The sequence below is a fragment of the Zerene cesonia genome, chromosome 5, assembly GCF_012273895.1.
Source record: "Zerene cesonia ecotype Mississippi chromosome 5, Zerene_cesonia_1.1, whole genome shotgun sequence".
In the NCBI taxonomy this organism is placed as follows: Eukaryota; Metazoa; Arthropoda; class Insecta; order Lepidoptera; family Pieridae; genus Zerene; species Zerene cesonia.
In genome coordinates this window covers 3,560,537-3,581,630 of record NC_052106.1, presented here as the reverse complement: position 1 = coordinate 3,581,630, position 21,094 = coordinate 3,560,537, and the positions used below count along the sequence as shown (strand labels likewise).

General features: G+C 32.2%; 2 protein-coding genes across 3 annotated transcripts in view; one reads left to right on the top strand and one right to left on the bottom strand.

The window, feature by feature from the left end:
- Positions 1-2,924, top strand: part of LOC119839956 (protein MIS12 homolog) — a 4,280-nt gene extending 1,356 nt beyond the window's left edge. Inside the window, exons 2-3 of one of the 2 annotated variants that reach the window (XM_038366415.1) lie at positions 36-691; positions 1,068-2,924. In XM_038366415.1, the coding sequence (XP_038222343.1) occupies positions 62-682 (621 nt within the window). In that variant the 5' untranslated portion in view covers positions 36-61 and the 3' untranslated portion in view covers positions 683-691; positions 1,068-2,924. Of the gene's footprint in view, positions 1-17; positions 692-1,067 lie in introns of both variants that reach the window. The other variant, XM_038366414.1, reaches the window with a different exon arrangement.
- The window catches only part of LOC119839955 (probable G-protein coupled receptor CG31760), a 52,952-nt gene continuing 33,512 nt past the window's right edge, over positions 1,655-21,094 (bottom strand). The window contains exons 3-17 of the mRNA XM_038366413.1: positions 14,916-15,099; positions 13,032-13,227; positions 12,566-12,724; positions 11,997-12,132; positions 11,191-11,323; positions 10,172-10,304; positions 9,359-9,512; positions 9,052-9,161; positions 8,738-8,882; positions 8,507-8,576; positions 7,958-8,096; positions 7,646-7,751; positions 7,149-7,292; positions 6,665-6,826; positions 1,655-6,157 (exon numbers count right to left, since the gene is read on the bottom strand). Of these exons, the coding sequence (XP_038222341.1) occupies positions 6,128-6,157; positions 6,665-6,826; positions 7,149-7,292; positions 7,646-7,751; positions 7,958-8,096; positions 8,507-8,576; positions 8,738-8,882; positions 9,052-9,161; positions 9,359-9,512; positions 10,172-10,304; positions 11,191-11,323; positions 11,997-12,132; positions 12,566-12,724; positions 13,032-13,227; positions 14,916-15,099 (2,001 nt within the window). The 3' untranslated portion in view covers positions 1,655-6,127. The remainder of the gene's footprint in view (positions 6,158-6,664; positions 6,827-7,148; positions 7,293-7,645; positions 7,752-7,957; positions 8,097-8,506; positions 8,577-8,737; positions 8,883-9,051; positions 9,162-9,358; positions 9,513-10,171; positions 10,305-11,190; positions 11,324-11,996; positions 12,133-12,565; positions 12,725-13,031; positions 13,228-14,915; positions 15,100-21,094) is intronic.

Below are 21,094 nucleotides of genomic sequence, written 5' to 3'. Positions count from 1 at the left end.
TTTTTGTTTATCATTAGTCTAATGAAATGTTTCAGGTGACGCTAAAGAATTCAAAATAATCATGATTAACACCTCGCATTGGACCGGAGGAACAGACGAGGAATATGAAACTCAATTTTTTGGTTTTGGTGCCCAACGATTTAAAATAGCTGTCCGGCAGATGGTAGAACAAAAAATACAAAATGGTGTGAAATATATGGAATCTTCTATTCAAGACTCGTTGGGATTAAATGATACAGACAGAAAAACTCTTACACGTTCTTGTGATAAGCTTATACGTTTATACTGTGAGAGGGCAGGGACTTCTCTTGAAGTTATAGACAAAGAAATCGATCGAATGCTAAAAATACCTCAGAATGTTCTGTTACCGGAAGACGAAGTTCAACTAAACCAAGTTTCTGAAGAGGAGTATGAAAGCCTTAAAGATGAAATAAGTAATTTAAGGAAACGAGTACACCGCGCTGCCTTAATGGAGGCTGTGTTGACTGCGGAGGATGAAGAATTGTCATCAGTAGAAAAAGTTTGTGAGATTGCAACAAAAAATATGGAAGTATTAGACATACTTAAGAAGAAATTAGAAAATACTAACACAGTTAAGTCGGTGCACACGGAGCTCCAGTACCTTTGCTCTAGGGTACCCTTTATGCAAAAACCTAACAAAGAAGATCTTTTTGAAGATTAATTGAATGAGGTTGGTTATAAAAACTTCATTCAAATAGTGCATACCTTAACCCATTAATCCTATCCTACTTCCTTCTTCCTACTATCCTACTAATATTATAAATGCGAAAGTTTGTAAGGATGTGTGTGTGTTTGTTGTACTTTCACGCAAAAACTAGTGAACCGATTGCAATGAAATTTGGTATGTAGACAGCTAGACAACTGGAATAATATATAGGCAACATTATATCCCAATATTCCTGCGGTACACAGACTTAAATGCGGGTGAAACCTTGGGGTGCAGCTAGTGAATAATAATATTTATTGTTTTAACTATAATTAAGTTGACTTGTTATTCCAATATTACTGTTTGATATAAGTATTATGTGAAGTTTTTATGATTTCAGGGACAAAACCAATCTGCATATTAGCAGAACAACTTGAGCATGTCAAGAAATGATTGGATCAAGGACTGAAATATGAAGTATGTTTAAGTAGCTGTGCCACACGGTTTCATCTGCAAACTAGTAGATATTTCTCATGTCTTATTCAGGTACATTGCTGCCTAATATCATCAAAATCTGTTCGTTGATTTTCACACGAAAGAATATGAGACATACATACAACAAACTTGCGTCTATAACACTAGGAGGATTGTGCAAATATTAATATTTTATGTTATGAAAATTAAAAACAGTAATAACAGGTATTATTTTATTGTAAAACACATCTTACATTATCTAACTGTTGAGAACAACAACATTTATTTCATTTTATACATAAAATATTCATAACATTGACTGGTTGTCACTTAACAACAAAATATAACATCTAGAATGAATAGACTTTTATATAAATTAAAATAGTATCTAAAATGTTTATAACTTGGCACAACAACAATCTGTAGACATTTATTGTTTTAAATAAAATATGCAAACTTTACTCATCTACGCACATTAGTTATCCTATATCATCTTGACAATTACAATTTATCTTTTTTTTATTTTCAAGTAAAATTTAGTAATTCAGGTAACATTTAAACTTACTACTAACTCTTTGCATAGAATTGGTTTTTTGTGAAGATGAGTTCTTTGTTTTGTATTAAAGAAACTTTTCTAGGGATTATTTTAATGTCAAATGAGACTTATAACTTTTGTCAGTTCTCTAATTGACTGACTATATTATACTAGAATCTTTTCAGTGTATAGATTTGTTAACAATTTAAACAATATGTTTTATGTTGTACCCATAAATGACATGTTTGCAGACAAAAAAGTTTTATAACATTATGTCATATTCATTCATATAGGGAATATATTTTCTTCACGTTAATCTTGTTACGTTTTATCTTAGTAAGGAAATAGGCTAGAATACAAAACTGAGAAACCAAAGCCATATAGAGTCGGCCTGATGTGAAATGTGTGTAATATGTGTGAAATGTTCCATAGAATTACAATAACAGGTGTATTGATAAAATTAAAATTGCAAAAGTCATGTTTGTTGAAGGGAGCCCCCATTAAACATTTGTTTTATTTGTTTGTTTGTCAGCAATACAAATACATCATATGAAAATAGCAGCTATCTAGCTATTAGATGCACAACATACAGCCTGGTATATGAGACATGGAGATTACAGATTATTAATAGGATTTTGTTTGTATTCATTGGGTAAAGAACCTTTACTAGCGGCTATTTTACTTCAATGATTACTATTAATCTGCTTTTAACTTGCTTTTGATTGCTACTAATCACAACCTTAACAGTCAAATGAATAATTAACGTTCAAAAATTTTTATAAAGAAATTATTTACTTTTTTACAAAGTAAGAGCCTGTTGTGTATTTCACAATTGTAAAATATTGAAGATCAATTTTCACAGCTTTCTGATATGTCATGTTTAGACTTTAACTTATCTGTAGGTTTAAATGACAAATAATATACGGAATTTTGCGTCAAAAGAATGAAGGGTATCGACTATTGGGATACGGGAACATTATTAGCAAGCAATGAAACTGGCAGGTCTGTAGTTTGTAATAATTGTTAAAAAAAACGTTACTGAACTAATTTGGGATAACTGCTTTACTTTCAATGTTTTTGTTTAATTTAACAGTGTTAAGATTTTATTTAGTTTATTGTCACAATCCTATAAATATTTTTTGTTTTCAACTTAAATAAACTGTAATTGTCAATTTTGTTGAATCTATAACTATCTATGTCTAGCTATATCACATTTATGACTTAGTTTACTTTGAAAAAGTAACAGTTACAAAAATATGAGTTTCATTGCACCTAAATTTACAAACACATCTAAACAACATATAAAAAGCTTGAATACTTTTAAATGGAATGATCTAAATATGTAATATTGAAGACTTAAATATATAATATTAAATAAAAATACTGATAGGTCAGCATTTTTTCTTTGGTAACTTATGAAAACTAAATTTATAGATTTCCAATTGACTTAATATCTCTCTAACTTTGCCCAAAATTATTTTTCCAAATGCAATGATATAATATCAGATTAAGTATATAAATCACAAAAATTAAAAAAAAAAGTTTGACAATATTTGTGACCATTACTTAAATTCAATAAAAATTATTTAAATTACATTTCCATTATATACAATTCTTTAGAATTTATGCTTTCTTGGTATTATGTACACGTTTTTAATTTAAATTCATTTCTAGAATTTTAAATGCAATTTCATATAAATTCATTTTTAAGTTTCAACAAGAACATACAAGAAATAATTTTTTTGTCTGATTAATTCATATTAACTCTGCAATTATTGTCTGTGACAAATACACTTGTTTTTTATTTAATTATGTGTATCAACAAACTTTTATGTACTGAATAAAATATCTTAATTAAATTAACATAATTTAACCGTAGAGGACATACATATTTAATTTGTACTATTATACCGGAAGGTGATAACACAATGTATTTGGAAATTAATTAACAGGATAGTGGTTCTTCAGGGGAATTTCGTTATTGCAAAAGGCAAATGGTTATAGCGCTGGTTGGAGGTTTATTTTCGTGGCTATAATGATAATAGGATAAACTCATTAAAACTATTGTATTGTTACCGATACTTGACACAGGTACAAAGTTTGTACAAAGTTTATATTAAAACTGTCCGTTATAGTAGGTCGGTCGGTATAGAATATAAAGACAATTGAACGATTTGCACTAGGCTCACTTTTGCTCTGCTCCAGCTCAGCATTTATCATCGAGTAGCCGTTTACAAAAACCACGGAACCAAGATCACCATACCGCAAAGAGTAATTTACGATTTGTAGTATTTCTTTGTATAAAGATTAAGATCTAAAATTTTTGGGTTAATCTTATATTAAAACTATGTTATGATGTTAAATAAACATTGTTTTTTTGAAAGAAAGAGCGTGGAGCAGACGAGCGTTTCTAAAAGAGATGTGAGGACGTTCAGTTCACTGTTTGTTTTATTTATTTTTTAACCAATGATTGTATAACCTTATAGGCACCGCATCTCAAGCGAAGAATACTTGCTGATGCTAACGCTTAAGACGCGTTGTTCGAAATACGTGTCAGCTGACTGGTATGCTATTTCAACCTCGACTAGTTGTGGATATGAAGAAAAGCTATAAACTCTACTTTCGTTTTATGCACCCTATAGCTTGATTACAAAAACTGTATAATTAATCATGACTCCTATAATAATATTAAAACTTAAAAAAATGTTTTAAGTTGAAAATATAATAATGTAGCAAACTACATTTATTTTTGTAAAAATCGTAATAACCACAGATGTAAACTATTAGTCCGGTCAATTTAGACATACGAGTGTACAATAATTGGCCACCCAACTTAAAGTTGCCCGGAAAAGTTGTATTTTTTTTTTTTGGGACATAACTGATCTAGGTACAATTTTTGTCTATTAATTAATTATGAAACTCAATTTTGCTCATCGCAAAATTTTTTTATGACCGTTTTGTGACCTTTGGCCCCGAGTAACGAAGTCGGTTTTGTTTTGGCGCGAATTACTTCCCTTTAATTTCAGTCGAATATTTGTTCTAACCAGACCGGACCACATACAAAATAAATATATTAAAATCTTTTAAAATTGAGCAGTATTTACTTGAATTTAAAAAAATATTCATAATGACTAAAGATTTGCATGATATGCTATTTCGCAAAATATCCTTTTGTAAAGGCATACAATAGACATACATTTAAACATTTTTACACAGCAAATACACATAATATAGCATTTTTTACACTACATTTATCTAGTCTTAAGTTCTTATTTTTATAATATGCTAGTATAACAGAGTTTTTCTACAAATAAGTAATCAATGCATTGAATTAAATAAATTATAGATTTTCATCATCATAAATACAGATGTCAGCTTAGAAAAAATACTGGCAACTTATTAATAATTATTTTAAAATATAAACTAGCTATTTACATTAAGACAATAAAGTATCAACAATAAAATGAATTGCAAACAGGAGACAAGCAATTTACAAATCACAACATTCAAAGATAAATGATAATATTGATTACCATATAACTCGATAAATAGGTCCAATCGATTACATGCATATAACAAGTGAATAAATAAACAATATTAAAATCACCTAAAATTATTTATATAATTTTCAACAAGTTATGTACAAGGTACATACATGAAAAACCTTATTGCAATATAATAATAATATACAATATACACGTATAATTGAAAAGTAGCCTTTTGGTAAACATAAAAATATAAATATTCTAATGGGCAGTATAATTATCCTTGACCTTCATTTGGTGTAAATAATTTTAATTATCTTTGTGTTAACGTTTAATTTTTATACAAGGAAACAAAAGCGCAACTTAGTACAACGTAAATTACACACGCGTAATCACAGAGATTTTTATGTTAAAACAAATTCACGTTAATAACAATATTTGCGAACCATCGCAATATATGTTATCCAAATAAGAATAGGATCGACTTAGCACCATATTGTAACGTCATAGCTATTAATACAAACCAATTTTAATATATGTAGTTGCCTAAGTTCAGCAAAAACGTTTGTATTCAAATCGTATTAAAGTGTCACACAAATTAAATAAGCCGTTACTGCTGTGCAAAAGCGAATTTTATGTAAACCATATTTTTTTAATTTCAAATGATATTTAATTAGTTAAATATCATTTGAATAAATAAAAATAGCAAGGCAATTGACGTTCCTATTCTTAGTTGGTTCGCATAACCACAGAACATAATACTATACTTAATACAGATACAAATGACTTGCCAAAACGAAATTCTTGAACTACTTACTACAGATAACAATAATGGACCTGCCTTTACTATCTATGATTATAAAGCTGATGCTACACGAACGCGGGTGGTCTCGTGTCTATGGCGGTGAGCACGCGGCGTGCGGCCGGTCCGGGCCACGACCAGCCGCCATCGCTGAGCGCCACCAGTCACACTGGCCCTGACCATTCTGTGTTCTCCTGTTTAATGCCGCTATTCATTGGTTAAAGTGTTTTTGCAATATTTTTTTTATTTTTATTGTACATTGTTTGAATATTGCTTTGCATGAACTATTACGAGACATCGTCATACTAATTTTACGAGACATCGTCTAGATCTGAAATGAGCACGTAAATGTGTTGCAAGAGAAGGACTACAATTTATTTGAGCTTTAGTTCTGTGATACATTTTTTACTTGCATGCAATTGTAATCAATTCTCAAAATCTCAGCTTGTTCTGCATATATTTATGTTTGACACAAGAAAATTTGCAAAATTTTTCTAAGCTTTCTTTAATAATATACAAATCAAATTAAGTAGAATGCCTCCATATACTGGTGATATTACCTATAGCTATGGCTAGAATCAATACAACCAATTACGAGCAGGTACTTCTTAAAATATTATAACACATAATTTGTCCAAGTACACGTTTAACATACTACGGGATATCTACTCTATATAGTGGGTTATTTATAGTATTCTTACTTGTGAAATATTAACTGTCTTGGAATGCATTGGACTTTGCGGAACGTTAGTTGCGTTAGCGCTAAAATATCCGCCGGGTTTTGGACGAAGGTGTCGATTGTGCATTTCCATCTGCACTATCTTCATAAACTCGATCTGAGCAGCTAGTTTTTGGACCTCTTCCTAGAATGGATAAATGCGAATTTATAAAATAGGCTATGGATTGCTCCTAACTTTGGTGATGTCTTATCATCACTAATAAATTCATAGTAAAATCAATTGTGATGTGTAATATTGGGTCACTAAATCGGTAATTTTATTTGATACTACTGACGTAAATGACCTTTCCAATATAGATACAGTGTACGTAATAAAACCGTAAAAAATGGTAATTAAAAAAAAAGTCGGGATATGGTAATTAATAGCACTTTTATCGGAACCCAACATTAAAAAAAACTCATTCAGGAAAAACGTTCGCAAAGCATGTCAATTTAACTGCAATTACCTTCAATTGTTCGTTCTCCTGGAAGAGGTCCGGCGGGTCGTCTGGCACGAGCCCGATGCCGTTGAGGGAAGAGGACGCGGGCACGCCGCGGGCGCGCGCGCGGCTGTCCCACGTGTCGCCTGTCCCGCGGACCACGCGGAGCACCTGGATTGTAGGGAAATACTGTTTTTAGATAATGATTTTATCGTTACGGGCAAGCAATTCGTCACCCATTCGTTTAGACTTGAAAAAGGGATGAGAAAGTATTTTTGGTTGTAGCAGAGAATAATTCTAAGTTTAAGTAGATTTCGCCTATGGCAAATTCATAGCCTTTGTAGATGCGGTTTTCTAATGTTCAAGTATTTTTGAAATCGGTCCTGTAATTTTTGAGTAAAAACATAGATACATACAAAAAAACAAATGTTGTCTTTTTGTATTACTTGGGATAATATACGATTTACGGTGTTATTTTTTATCAGATTGTGCAAGAAATGTTTTTAAAAATTGTCAGATCATACCTTGGGCAAGAACACCAAGAGGACGGTAGTTGATGTAGACAATTGAGTTCTTATAAAACCAAGGAGGTATTTTATATCTGGACCAGCGCGTGGTAGAATTAATAAGCTGAAATTTAAACACTTTTATTAAAACTAAACATGTTTTATTACTGTACAAAATGTAGCATGGTGATCTTTAAAAACTTATAACTGAGATATCATTTAAAAAGCAAAAAGCAAATTTAAAAGCACGTATAATAATTACAAACTTTCCATGGTAATAATATTATGTTTAAATTAAGGAAATAAATAAGGAAATGCTCAGAAACTTACTGAAACGCGATCATCAGTGAATTAACAGTAAAAATGTTGTATATAGCAATAGAGATGAGTCGGGCCTCATTATACAGGCTTTCCGCGTGCCGTACACGGTAGCACACACGCACACCCCATAGAAGAAATAGAATTTCACCTGGAAAACGATAAATAAATGCAATAGGAAATGTACTAGAGCATAGTATTCCTAAGTGTGGTCCACCCCGTCACAGATTGTGATACATATTATTATAATAGCGGACAGATACCAGGTACATATTATCCAACGGTGAACGAATTTAATCAAACAAACTCTCGAGCTTCACTTTATTATAATACTAGCTGCGCCCCGCGGTTTCACCCGCGTAATTCCGTATCCCTTTTTATCCCGATATTCCTACGGAATACGAATACAAAAAGTTGCCTATTATTCCTGTTGTCTACGTACCAAATTTCATTGCCATCGGTTCAGAACTTTTTGCGTGAAAGAGCAACAAACACACACATCCTTACAAACTTTTGCATTTATAATATTACGATCGTAGTATTGTGCACTAAAATACTCACCTATCGCTAGGCTGTGGTCCCACCAGTTGTATGTACATTGCTTAAATTTCAACCCCCTGTTGTCGGTAATCTGTGAAGAAGATTTGATTATTAAAAGACACCTATGTTGACTGTAGACTAGCGATTTAAAGAAGTATCAATAAAATGTAACTAAAAAGGTTATTGTGTTACAATTAATAGTTTAAGATATCGTTTTTCCATAAAATGTATAAATACATTATTTGTACTTACGACTTCAGCGTCTGGTGGTGCGGAAAACGTCCAAGTGCCAAGGTAAACCAACATGATAAGAAGAATGGGCGCCATCCATTGTAGTAATTGTTTATCCGTCAGTTTTAATTTGTGAGCTGATTTCACGCGGTATGTTAGGGATACCCTGCAATAATGTTAAATGTTTAGATACGAGATCCATATACTAATCAATATCGATGCAAGATAGTGGAAAATCTGAAGAATTAATTATAACCTAATTGTAAATAAAACATAGATCAATCTGTTTAAAATACAGAAAATTAATCGTAGTACCAAATACGTAATAAACTCACCTCCACGTTTTCATAAGAAGCGCTGTATATGTGATACAAAATCCCATATGGCGCGTCCATTTGGTTGCTATACATGAATATCTATCAAGCACTGGAAATATAGCTGCCATCTAAAAAACAAACAAATAAATATAATAAAATACAATATCAATACACTAGTCATACGATAGTTCAATGGTACGCTCGAGGAACTTGCATTGTTGTCTCTAAAAGAGCCATCATTTTTGCTCAAAGAACGATTTCGGTCTCTAAACTGTCTCTAAACTAACATTTGGAAGTAAAATTATCACAAAATATATTCAAGTACCTCCATGTACATAATAGCACATCCTAACAATGTAATGGAGAGGAAGACAGGGCTGGCGACACGAAACACTTTGACTCTGCGGTGATGTCGCGTGTATATTGTTAGTAGAACTGTCATTACAGCACAGCTCACTGATATCACTAGAAGAGATATCCTGGAATGAGAAAAATATAAATAACCTTTTTGAATATATATACCTGTGGTGTAGCAAAACAGAGCTAATTAATATATGTACCGTGTAAGTTAGGAGATAATATGTTAATTAGTGTTAGAGTAAGATATAAAGCCTAATTTGACAAATTAATTTTGACAGTCGGTTAATTATAGGCAATGTCATGTCCATGTAATCAAATGTATCTCTATGTAGAGGAATAATTTCGTGTTAAGTGAAGTTGAAGTCATTATCAGAATATATACGTATATAAATTATAGAGTCAGGTAGAGTTCCCGTCTAATTCAAAGAAATGTCGTATTTGACGACCGTAAGAGAAAAATGAATCTGAAAACTGATATCCGCAAAGAGTCCTTCGTTCGAACTGTGTAAGATTCTTTGAAAAGCACATGTTCATTTTTAATACAATGAATATGTTTCAACTTTTTCAATGAAAACAACCTTTTAGTGAATAATTTATTAATGCTCTTAATTACAACTACAGTTTTTTATTTATAGCCAGTCTTTCAACTAGCCATCGAATATTTTCCACTTTTGATACATTTTTCTTTGATGCTCGAGTCCTATTGATGATATAATTAATTAGATAAGCTCTTTCAGTCAAACAAATTCTTTGGCAATATTACAACGAATTTCCTCACCGGAATGGCCAGTTATATGTTGCGAGACAAGGCTCTGGCCCTCGGCAAGACTCGCATCCGGGTTGGCACTTTAAACATTCGTAAGGCTCGCTCCAATTATCTACGCCATTTTCATCGTATTCTTGATATGCAACTGGAAGGAAATGACACCGTTAGACATGCATCATTTTGAATAATAAAATCGATTTATTTGTAGAAACGATTAATATTGTCTTATGATAGGATATAATTAGCCACCTTCGACTTTTTTTTATGTCATAGCGGGCAACTGAATTGTTGGTTCGCCTGTTGGTAAGCGATCACCACCGCCCATGAACATTCGCAAAAGCTCAGACCTCTGCGAATGTGCTGCCCGCTTTTAAATGGTAACGGATAAGGAAAGGATTGATGACTGTAAGGAGGAAGGGACAGAGAAGGGTGAGGAAAACCCGTACGAAATACAATAGCATACTATTATTTCACGCCGGTTTTCTGTGAGGTGTGGTACTTCCCCGGTGCGAGCTGGCCCAATTCGTGCCGAAGCGTGCTTGATTCCCACACTAAACTACTACTACTAATATTTCTCCTGCATAAAATTGATTGATGATCAAAACAAGCATTATTCATGAATGTTTAATGTTATGTGGGTAAACAGAGAAACCAAAATATATATACATAGGTGTATATATAAATTTTCGCACCATAATACATACCTTCTATCCTACGGTAAAACGTTTTTTGTTTGTACATACATAACAGAACAGAAAATAATCAAAAGTAGACAATAATGAAACGGCCTTATTACTTAAATCTCTTCTGTTGGACGTATAGGTGCGTAACAGCACAAAATCAATAACTAGCGTAATATATAGTTAAAACATTATAATAATTTATGCATATACCTAACCTAACTACAGATTACTAAATAATGACAACCCTAAAACTAAATAAAACTATATCATTTAATATATGCTCTAAAAATAAACATATAAATGATAATTTAGTATACTCAATTACGTTATCAGCGTATACTCAATTACCTTCAACCAGAGAACCATTAAATCCTTCGGGGTGGTGGATGGAGTAATACCCCGGTCTACATTTACAGATGTACGAGCCCCTAGACCAGCCGGAGTGGCGGGCACTCATCTCGCGGTTTGGTTTGTATTCACACTGCAAAATAACCTTAATGAAGGGTATTCGAAATTACGCGGCGTAATTGTGGAAATGTGTTACAGTTAAAATATGTTAGGTCGATATATTTTTGTTGAAACATATTTGTTATATATGTAATATAATAGTTAGTAATGATGGAAAATGAGACTAAGTACAGACTTAAAATAACACTTGTTATAATGGATAATGGAAAGAAGATAAATAAAACCTACCCAGATTCTAAAATGGGACCAAATAACATAAATTTCCTATCAATCACATAAGGAAACCTGACAACCGGTTGAAAACCCAGGAAGTTATCGAGTATCACAACCAAAAAAAAAACCTACAGTCGAATCCAGAACCTCCTTCGTTATTTGGAACGTCGGTTAAAAATTAAGACCATATACCTCGATGTGGAAATGCGTTAAATAGTAAACAAATATCACAATCACAGATATGGAAGTTGACTTTTTATATGTTACTACTATAAAATATTATACTTCTAAATGTATACTTCTCAAAGATATTGTATTTCAAAATGTAAACATGTAGGTACAAAACAACGAAATGTTATAAACAAGACTGAACAAAACACTTCTCTGGCCAACTTCCACATCGTTTATAACAATAATCTCGAATACGCACCGTAATCCCAGCCTATAAATAATAAAATATGCCAAATACTCACATATGTAGTTTCATTAGGGCATTTATGGGTTCCGTGAAACGAATATATTTGATTATCGTTCTCCGCATCGCTTTCTTCACACTGATTTACTTCCAAATTAGATATGTCTATATCGAGCGAAACAACGCCTTTAAGCCTGAAAGGAAGATTAATGCACCGCTATCATTTAATGGAAGTCCTTTATCCAATCTGTTTATTGAATTAGATATCCAATATCCAGAACTTAAAATTAATTTCCGTAGCGATAATTTCTGGACTTTTTCCTAAATGATTCGCTTTATTTATTACTATAATTGTAGCAGTATTATTCGTATTCTCGTATATTATGTTACTGCAACATATTTTATGTATACCCAATAATGTTAGTAGTATCAAAAACTCTAAAAATATCGTTTATTTATTATTTATTACTTCATTGTATAATTTTAAACAAAAACAACAAGTGGAAAAAATTGTTACAAAAAAGGGCATCGTTTGTACAAGAGGCAGCTCTAATGCTAAACAGTAAAATACTAGTTAACTACCAAATTGTTATAGTGGCTATGTAATATGTAAGTACTATAGCTTACCCTCGTATTGTAGACACAGGAACTGTGTAAGAGAGCAGCCATTTTTCCGCCTCGCAACTGTAATACGGATATGTCCACCACCCCTCCATTGTGGCACCGGGGGGAGAGGGCATGAACTTGGGGGACCGAAGAGATTCGCTTTCATGCGCTGATACATACCTAGAACATAGTTTTACCTTTAACATAGAGCTGGGGTTTTTACTCACCGTAAGTATCTATATGTATAAAGGCTATAAACCAGTAATAAAAACGCCATTTAAGTATTATTTAACTGAAATGTTGATCCTATATTTCAATTACGAATAGCTATTCTTTTAACAGCCACTTACTCTATAAATATAATATTCAATTACAAATAAACATCAAAGATTTATTGGTACAATGTTCGATACGTAAGTTTATGAAATAGTATTAGTATTCGTTTGGGCTTTGATTAAAGTCTAATATATAGTCATAAACAGTTTACCACGGATATTCCGGGTCTGGTGGTTTCTCCGATTGCGGGTACATAACAATCTCCGGCTCAGCTGCACTATACCGTTTCCACGCGACCGCACTGTTCACAACGCCATTGGCTCGCAGCGAGAGCGCACGTGACGCGACTGCCCGCTCCGATGTACTTGCACCTTCCACTAATCCCTGTGAGACCGCCTTCAGTATTTCTATAATAAAAACGTTATTTATGAAAGGTCTTACGCGAAGTGGTATTGATTTGCTTTAACAACTGTTACTGATAAGTTTTTCGTAGCGCCTCTTAAGAGCATAGGGATTTTTAGTTTTGATTGCTGGTCTATTTAGTCAAATAATTTTTTTTGTAGAAATATATCACTCGTTCACCATTTATTCCTTACTATGAGTTTTCATAAAGCCACGGTATAATGAGAAAAAACAAGTTCCTAATGTACATTTCTACATGAATGGGCTGATAATGATGAATGATATGACTAATGAGCTAAATGACTAATAAACTAATGTAACAGTAAGTAAGTAAGTTCAGGACTATTTTTTATATTATTCTAAATTAATCAAATGTTTATCTTATTCCTATACCGCAATAACGGTGGTGACGTGACTCAGATTTTATAGAAAAACAAAAATAATGACAACGATGTTTCTAGAAATCGGCCAACTATTAAATGAACGAACAGTTTACGGAAAAAGACGAAAATAGTGTTAGCATCTATAATAACAATGAAACAGTCGCAACTAAGGAACAAGAACTGTAAACAATGAAAAGATACATTAAAGAAGTGCCCTTTAGACAAATACCTACTCATCTTCCTAGGGAGGCACGAACGAGGTCAAATAGAAACGGAACTCTGTAAATACAATTGAAGCAACTTCTATGTTATTTAATGCCTTTATAAATTATACAAAGGAAATAATACCGGAAAATAGATATTGCAAATTTGATTCTGTTATGAATGTTATGATGGATCTGAGCATCGATTTAGCTATTTATATCTTGGTATCCATAGTTTTACTAATTAACAGCTTAAACTTACCCGTATTAATATAGTTTTAATTAGAAAGGCTTAAATCTAGCGTTATTTCTGAAATTAATAACCGTTTAAAGCTGCCATTTTGTATACTTAAAGCAATTCAATATTAACGTTTCTAAAGCATTTAACTTTTAAACTATTGCGGGTAATAATATTTTCCATAAACAAGATTAACTGATGGTAAGTAGGTACGTATAAATCCCTTTGTCAACTGCGGAAGTTTAATAAGAAAAATAAGAAAGAGGCTTATGTAAGGAAAACTCCGTCAAAGAAGGTATGTTTACGAAAGATATTTTAACATGACAATGGGTCGCATATTTTGTTATATTTATAACTCTGATCCTTTAAGTCTTGGCAATTAGGTACCTGTCCATTCAACGTGATACATTAAAGTATTTCTTTTCTTTAGCTACATAATTATAACAATAAAGTTTTAAACATTTTAATACATATAAATTACGTGTCACGTGGTCTATCCGCGATGGACTCCTTGTTTTTGTAACCGATTTTAAATTAGCACACTTTGTGCAGTTTGATTCAATTTAAAAGATGGGATACTTTATATTATTTCTATTACTGTAAAAGACTACTACGCCATTAGGCCTTTGCTCGCAGAGATGCCACACCATAATATATTCCCAAACCATGCAGGAACGCGTGAGGTCGCCACTTATTAACATCATCTATATGCTATATATCGTATATTTATTATTGCATACATATTGTATTATTTATTACCAGCGTCCTGCAAGCCGAGTTGCCGCAGAATGTTTGTGTCGAGGTCTTCCCATGTCCCACTACGAAGTGTGCAATCATCAGTATGTAACAGCGTTATATTGTATTATTACCAGCGTCCTGCAAGCCGAGTTGCCGCAGTATATTCGCGGCGAGGTCTGCCCGCGCCCTCGCCGCGTCCCACCGCGAAGCGTGCAGCGGCGCGCGAAGTCGCCCGTAGTGATGCGTGACGCACAGAGCGCCGGTCGCGCCCGTCGCAACTGCGTGCACTAGCCGTAGTGACGACTCTAATTCCTCCTGGAAAATGATTGTTTTTGAAGACAAATATTTAAAATCAAACTGGTACAAGAAGTAGTAACATCGTTAATATTTAGAAATAATCAAATTTAGATCTACTATTTACTTGATATTAAATAGTCGTATTTTGGGTATGTTTTTTTGCCAATCAAAAAGTTTTAAAATAGTTTCACGGCGCAATTATATACATACGGTCTCCATTAAAAATTAAGTTAATTACAATGACATAATTTAACAAAATTCGATAGTTTTAATATCAAACAAAGAGCACGTGTAACACAGTCTGTGTTTATTTCTTTTACCCACATTAAACTCATGTCTAGACATTGGGACGTCGGTAAATTATTTAACCCGTGAGATAATGTTTGTTTAATGTTAAATCTACTCCAATATTATATTTAAACTGTACAAATAAAGTTTGAACCGAAGTGTAGGTATACGTTAAATTCTCTCAAAACTGAAATATTATTTTTATTCTTACTTATATTATTCATGCGAAATTGTGTATGTTTGTTTGTTGGTTTTTCTTTCACGTCGCAACGGAGCGATTTTACGAAATGATTTTTATGCCTGGAGATGGTCAAGAAGCTAGTGAGCTCTATGCTACTTTTTACCACGGCAAAACTTTCTATTCCAATGGGAAATTCCTATCTGTGGGGGAAATTGTTGAATTTTCTTTCTGGCAGTTTTATTTATTAGATACAGGAATATAGTAAATAATTGTACATATAGACAGTTATAATAAAACGATACAAGGTTGAGAAATCGATCGAATCGAAAGGATAGACAAAAACTAATCACGAGGTGGGATTTAAACCCGCCTTTCTCTATGTATACATAATATAATGTACACATTATAAAGAAAGCGTCCCTCTCCACGATAATAATAAGTTATTGGTTGCAATATGAACTGATATAGACAGACTCAAAAAAAAATAAAGTGACAAATATCGTCCGAAATATGTTATGAAGCCATTTAACTGTTTGATGTTAGACTAGAATAATGTCAATAACAAATACAGTTAAATAAAGCAGTACGTTAACGTTAAGTTATATTTATTCTTGGTGTTGAAATTTCAAATAGAAAGTATTCTTTAATGTTTTGTACATTTGATATAAACTAAAAATAGAAATATTGAGTGCAAAATGCAACATTAAATAATTTGAAGCAGGTAATAAAATGTAGCGCACAATAAAATTTTAGACTTTATATCCCTCTTGCTTACCTCTTGGAACAGATTAAATACTTTTGTAAAATTATATTTTATTTTGTGACTGTGTAACATTTTTGAAGAAGGAATTGAACAAATTATCGTTGTCTCGATACACCAAATCATAATTAAACTTATTGAGATCGTAAATAAAAACTTTGAAGGATTTTATATATCTTTATAACAAAGCCCATTCAGTAAACAATAAAATATACCTACGTATCTAAACATGATTTTGTCAACGGCATAAAAAACAACAAATATTTAGCAACAGTTTTAAATATGCGAGTGTATCATGATTGTAAGCTAAATTTCTTAAAAACAATTTACTATAATAAAATCTCCACGGGAAATTATACCATTTCATTTCCATTAAAGATCCCAACCAATTAATGAAACTATTTGTAGCAATAATGCCAGTTGAGGCAGAATTTCCGTGCAATATAGAATGAAGACAGGTCGGGGAAATTAATAATCGATTTAATCACTCTCCAAGCTGATGCACATTTTACTATCTTTGATAGATATTTAGTTAAATTGTTTTAGCCCTCAGCGGTGAGTGCTTTGTTAAGGGTTAAATTTCAAGACTTGGAATTTTTCACGTTGATGTTGATACTTTGTCAACATTCTCAATTTATCGTGTTCATTAATTATGAAGGTAAGCTCTTGCTATTTTTTAACATTGTTTTTAAGTAAACTGTTAAAGTGACATATTTTTTAAGCGTCTACGTGCAAAAAAGGACGAGGTTATCAAATTCCATGTATAAAATAATACAGAATAAAATTACAGTATTTTAATAATATTATACCGAATTTTTTATTGTGGTTATTTATTGCAATTCAAATATGAAGAATGGGTGTGTTATAACTTTTTGCCTATAAAAAAAATAAGCTTCAATGGAAAATATAATGTAAGTTATTATAGCCTATGCTATCGCATTTAAAATGACTTTGGTAAAATACAAAAAAAAAGGTTTTCATTTAATCTCACTAGAAAACCTTTGCAAAGTTAACCAAACCAATAACTGTAGTCGTATTTGCGGATTCCACTTCAAACTTCTTAATGGTTTTCTTTGAATCTCAACCATTCTGAAAACAGGGCACTAGAACATGAATATTTAATTGGATTTTTTGTGTCTCTTCTTATACGACTTTATAGAATTTTTTGGGACCCTGCAAATTAAAGACGTTTAATATTTCTTTGTAGAAAATTGTACTCTCGACTACTATTTATTTAAGGACTGATTCATAAATGTAAGATATCCTTACATTTTATTTCGGTTAACCAATACCTGTCACTTTATCTCAGCAGTGAACAGTGATAGAAGTGGAAGTTGTTGAAAATTCTCTGATACTGCATCCAAATCTCATTCAGCGGGTACTACAGTAGGTCCTATAACATACGTGGTGTAGATGCTAAGTTGATGAAAACTACAAATATTTTGCAAGATGATAAAAGAGAGCGATTTTACTTATTGAGAAAATTATAGAAATATTACGGTCATTTCTTGTGTTCATAAATTTTAATAGAATAAAAAAGTGCTGGCATGAGTCAGGTACAAATGTCTGTATTCTGGGTCTACCTCTACAGATATAGATATCAGTTATCAAAACAGACTGATGATTTCCCACATTTGTTTGTTTTTATCAAAACCAAAAGTTCTGGAGAAAAAGGTTTACAATCCGCTCTCAAAGCAGAAACAGATGAAGACCAGAAAGTTGCTATTAAAATTAGATGATTAAACAGTATGTCTTCTTTTCTGTTTTCTTTTCCAAAGAAAGGAAGGAAGAGTTCCAATGAAGTACGTCAAACATCATGGGTATTTTTCTCCGGCACGTTATAAATTATCAATTAAACATCAAGAAAAACATGGAATTTCTATTGGGCAAAGAGACAATATAAACTGTATTACGGCCATTTAATTCGATGAGCATCGACTAACAAACACTCGGTTAATAACGTGTATGGTTGTCTATTAAATCGCTAATGAGTTTCGAATGAGCGGAGCACTGAAACGTGTGATAATGAAGCCCGTTTTAAACTCAAACCAATAGGTTTTAGCGCGTCATGTTTCACATAGGTGTATTAAGAAAAAACTCAATATATTTCGTTCAAATATTAGCTGACTGGTCACCAAGTAGATATTAATGAATGGCAGAGAATTAGTCGCTCTTATTCTTGTTACTAGTAAAATGACAAGAAAGCCTTTCACTTAATTAGTATTCGAATGATGAAATATTAACATGACATAAAACACATGTTTGTCGAGTTCATTATCTAAATGATACAAAGATATTTTACTTTTACCGCAGGAGTACACATGTAGCATATATCTTATTATCTCTGCTTTGTATCAGAATTCAAACAAAAGCTATAATAAAACATAAAATAATCTAATACACTGCAGTTGTTTAGCTAATTGACGTCGGTTTATTGGAGCATTAGGCCAATGAGCTCGAACACAATGCACAATATGGCTTAGTTTAATTGATTTATAACGATATCAAGATAATGAGTTCTCTTTGTATTATAGATTGACATAGGGCCCACCCCTAACGACGAAACTTTTTTTTGCCAAAACAAAAATACCGTTATTCTCTGAAAAAATAAATTAAATTTAGAATGATTTGAACGTTGATCGTTGATATCGCTTTATTTTTTTGTAATACGAATGGTCCAAAATACCAGTGCTGCCAGATCTTACTTATTTTCTAAGGAATAAAATATGGGGCAGCAAGAAGTGTTTATTCGTGTATTTAAAAGTCTATAAAAAATGATAAGATTTCTACTTGAGCTTCACTTAACGTGACAACGACAGAAAATTTTTTTCTTTTTTCTTTTCAGAAGATACAGCAAAAAATTTGTTTTTCGTATTTCATTTTCTGAATGGATACATTTACTGAATCCACATCCAGATACGGGCATAAGTTTTACTACGGATATAAGAGAAACTTCTTATAATTTTTCAATGTAAGAAGGGGTGAATCGTGCATTTGTTTTAGAAACGAATGGTACGTTAGACAGTAGTCTAACGTACCATTAGTACCACGGGAGCTTTTATATGTTCAGTGCATTTGTTGTTTGATTAGTTATTTTGTATTTCTACCCTTCATTTCCACCTTCAAAGTATTAAATGTCTATGAATAAAATAGGAGATATAGATGCATGTCTAGTCAGTAAAAGCACTATTTTAAGAATATCCTTCTGTGATTGACGCACGATTTTGCTTGAATAGTTTTTATGTGCTATCGCAATAAATAAAATATCAGTATTATTAATTATACAATAGATAGCTATATACAAACTTTTCCTAATGTTTGGAATTTATATCGTGCATGTAAAATGTAGAGGTAGGTGAAGTAAGCTGTGTTCTACCTTATTTTTAAAGTAAACTGATGCTACGACGGTCAACACATTCTACGCGCTACGAGAACTACTACTACTATAATTATATCTACAAAGTACTGTAATGAAAATGCCTTGAATTGATTATCGCCTTAAGTTTTTGAGAAATTAATACAAACATTACAAATGTCATTCATAATACCTCTTTAAAGATGTAATGAATACCGGCATATACTTTTATGTTCTTATTGTATAAATTTTCAAATGAATTTAAATTTTACAAGTAAACTCGTTGCTTAGTGAGCTGCAATTTTGAACCATTCGTAAATGAAAACAATGCAAATTTATGCCATGAAAGTTGGTTGATTTTTAAATACAAGTTTAATATAGAGCTAAGGTTTGTCTGGTTTGTCGTTCTTTATCTCTGAGACGATGAGTTATATTCCAGAAAGATCTAGAACATTACATTCATTTATAGCTACTGACGGAATGGATAAATATTCTTTATTCTCGTTTTAATTTAGTCTAGGTTTACTTTATAATAAATCAATATTATTAATTAATTTGATGTTTGCTCAAATAGTTCAGATTCAATTTTTAGTTTTTGATTGAGCATGTTAGTGGAGTATGGGACGTAACACTTCCTTGAGTTATAATTTCCTTTAAGTTGTTTTAGTTCAAGAAGACGTAGTATTAAAATAATTGTATGTGGCGCAACTTTGTAAGGTAGGGGACATAAACGATAGACGAGAGGAAGAAAAGGCTGGGAAGGGTAAGAGAAAGGATATAGGTCTCCGAATCCCACGCTCATTATCTTTTATTTGATACTAGCTGCGCCCCGCGGTTTCACCTGCGTAAGTACGTATCCCGTAGGAATATCGGGATAAAAGGTGCCTGTATGTTATTCCAGCTGTCCAGCTGTCTACGTACCAAATTTCATTGCAATCGGTTTAGTAGTTTTTGCATGAAAGAGCAACCAACATACACACATCCTTACAAACTTTCGCATTTATAATATTAAGAAGGATGCTAGTAGTGTACGCCGATCTTCTGTGGGAGTATAGTACCTTTCTCGGTGAAAACTAGGTAAACCAATTCGTGCTGATGCATGCTCAGCTCACACTGGAAGACCGCTTGTTTAACTAAATAAATCCGAAAATTGTACTGCCCAGTGTTAAGAAATTTCAACACTATTCACACAAACGCTTTTGTTATTTTGACGGACAAGAAGCTAAAATTAAACAAAGTCTAATTAAAAACCAAATAAAAAATAACAAGGGACACACGGAATGAAATTGTATTCTATACAGCAATTTGATAAATTTATAGGTTTTATCTTCATATTTTTTTAGAGATTTTCTCCTTATATACCTAGTCTTGCCATAAATATTGTAATAAAGAAAAAAGAAAATTGTTAACTGCAAATAACATTTATTAC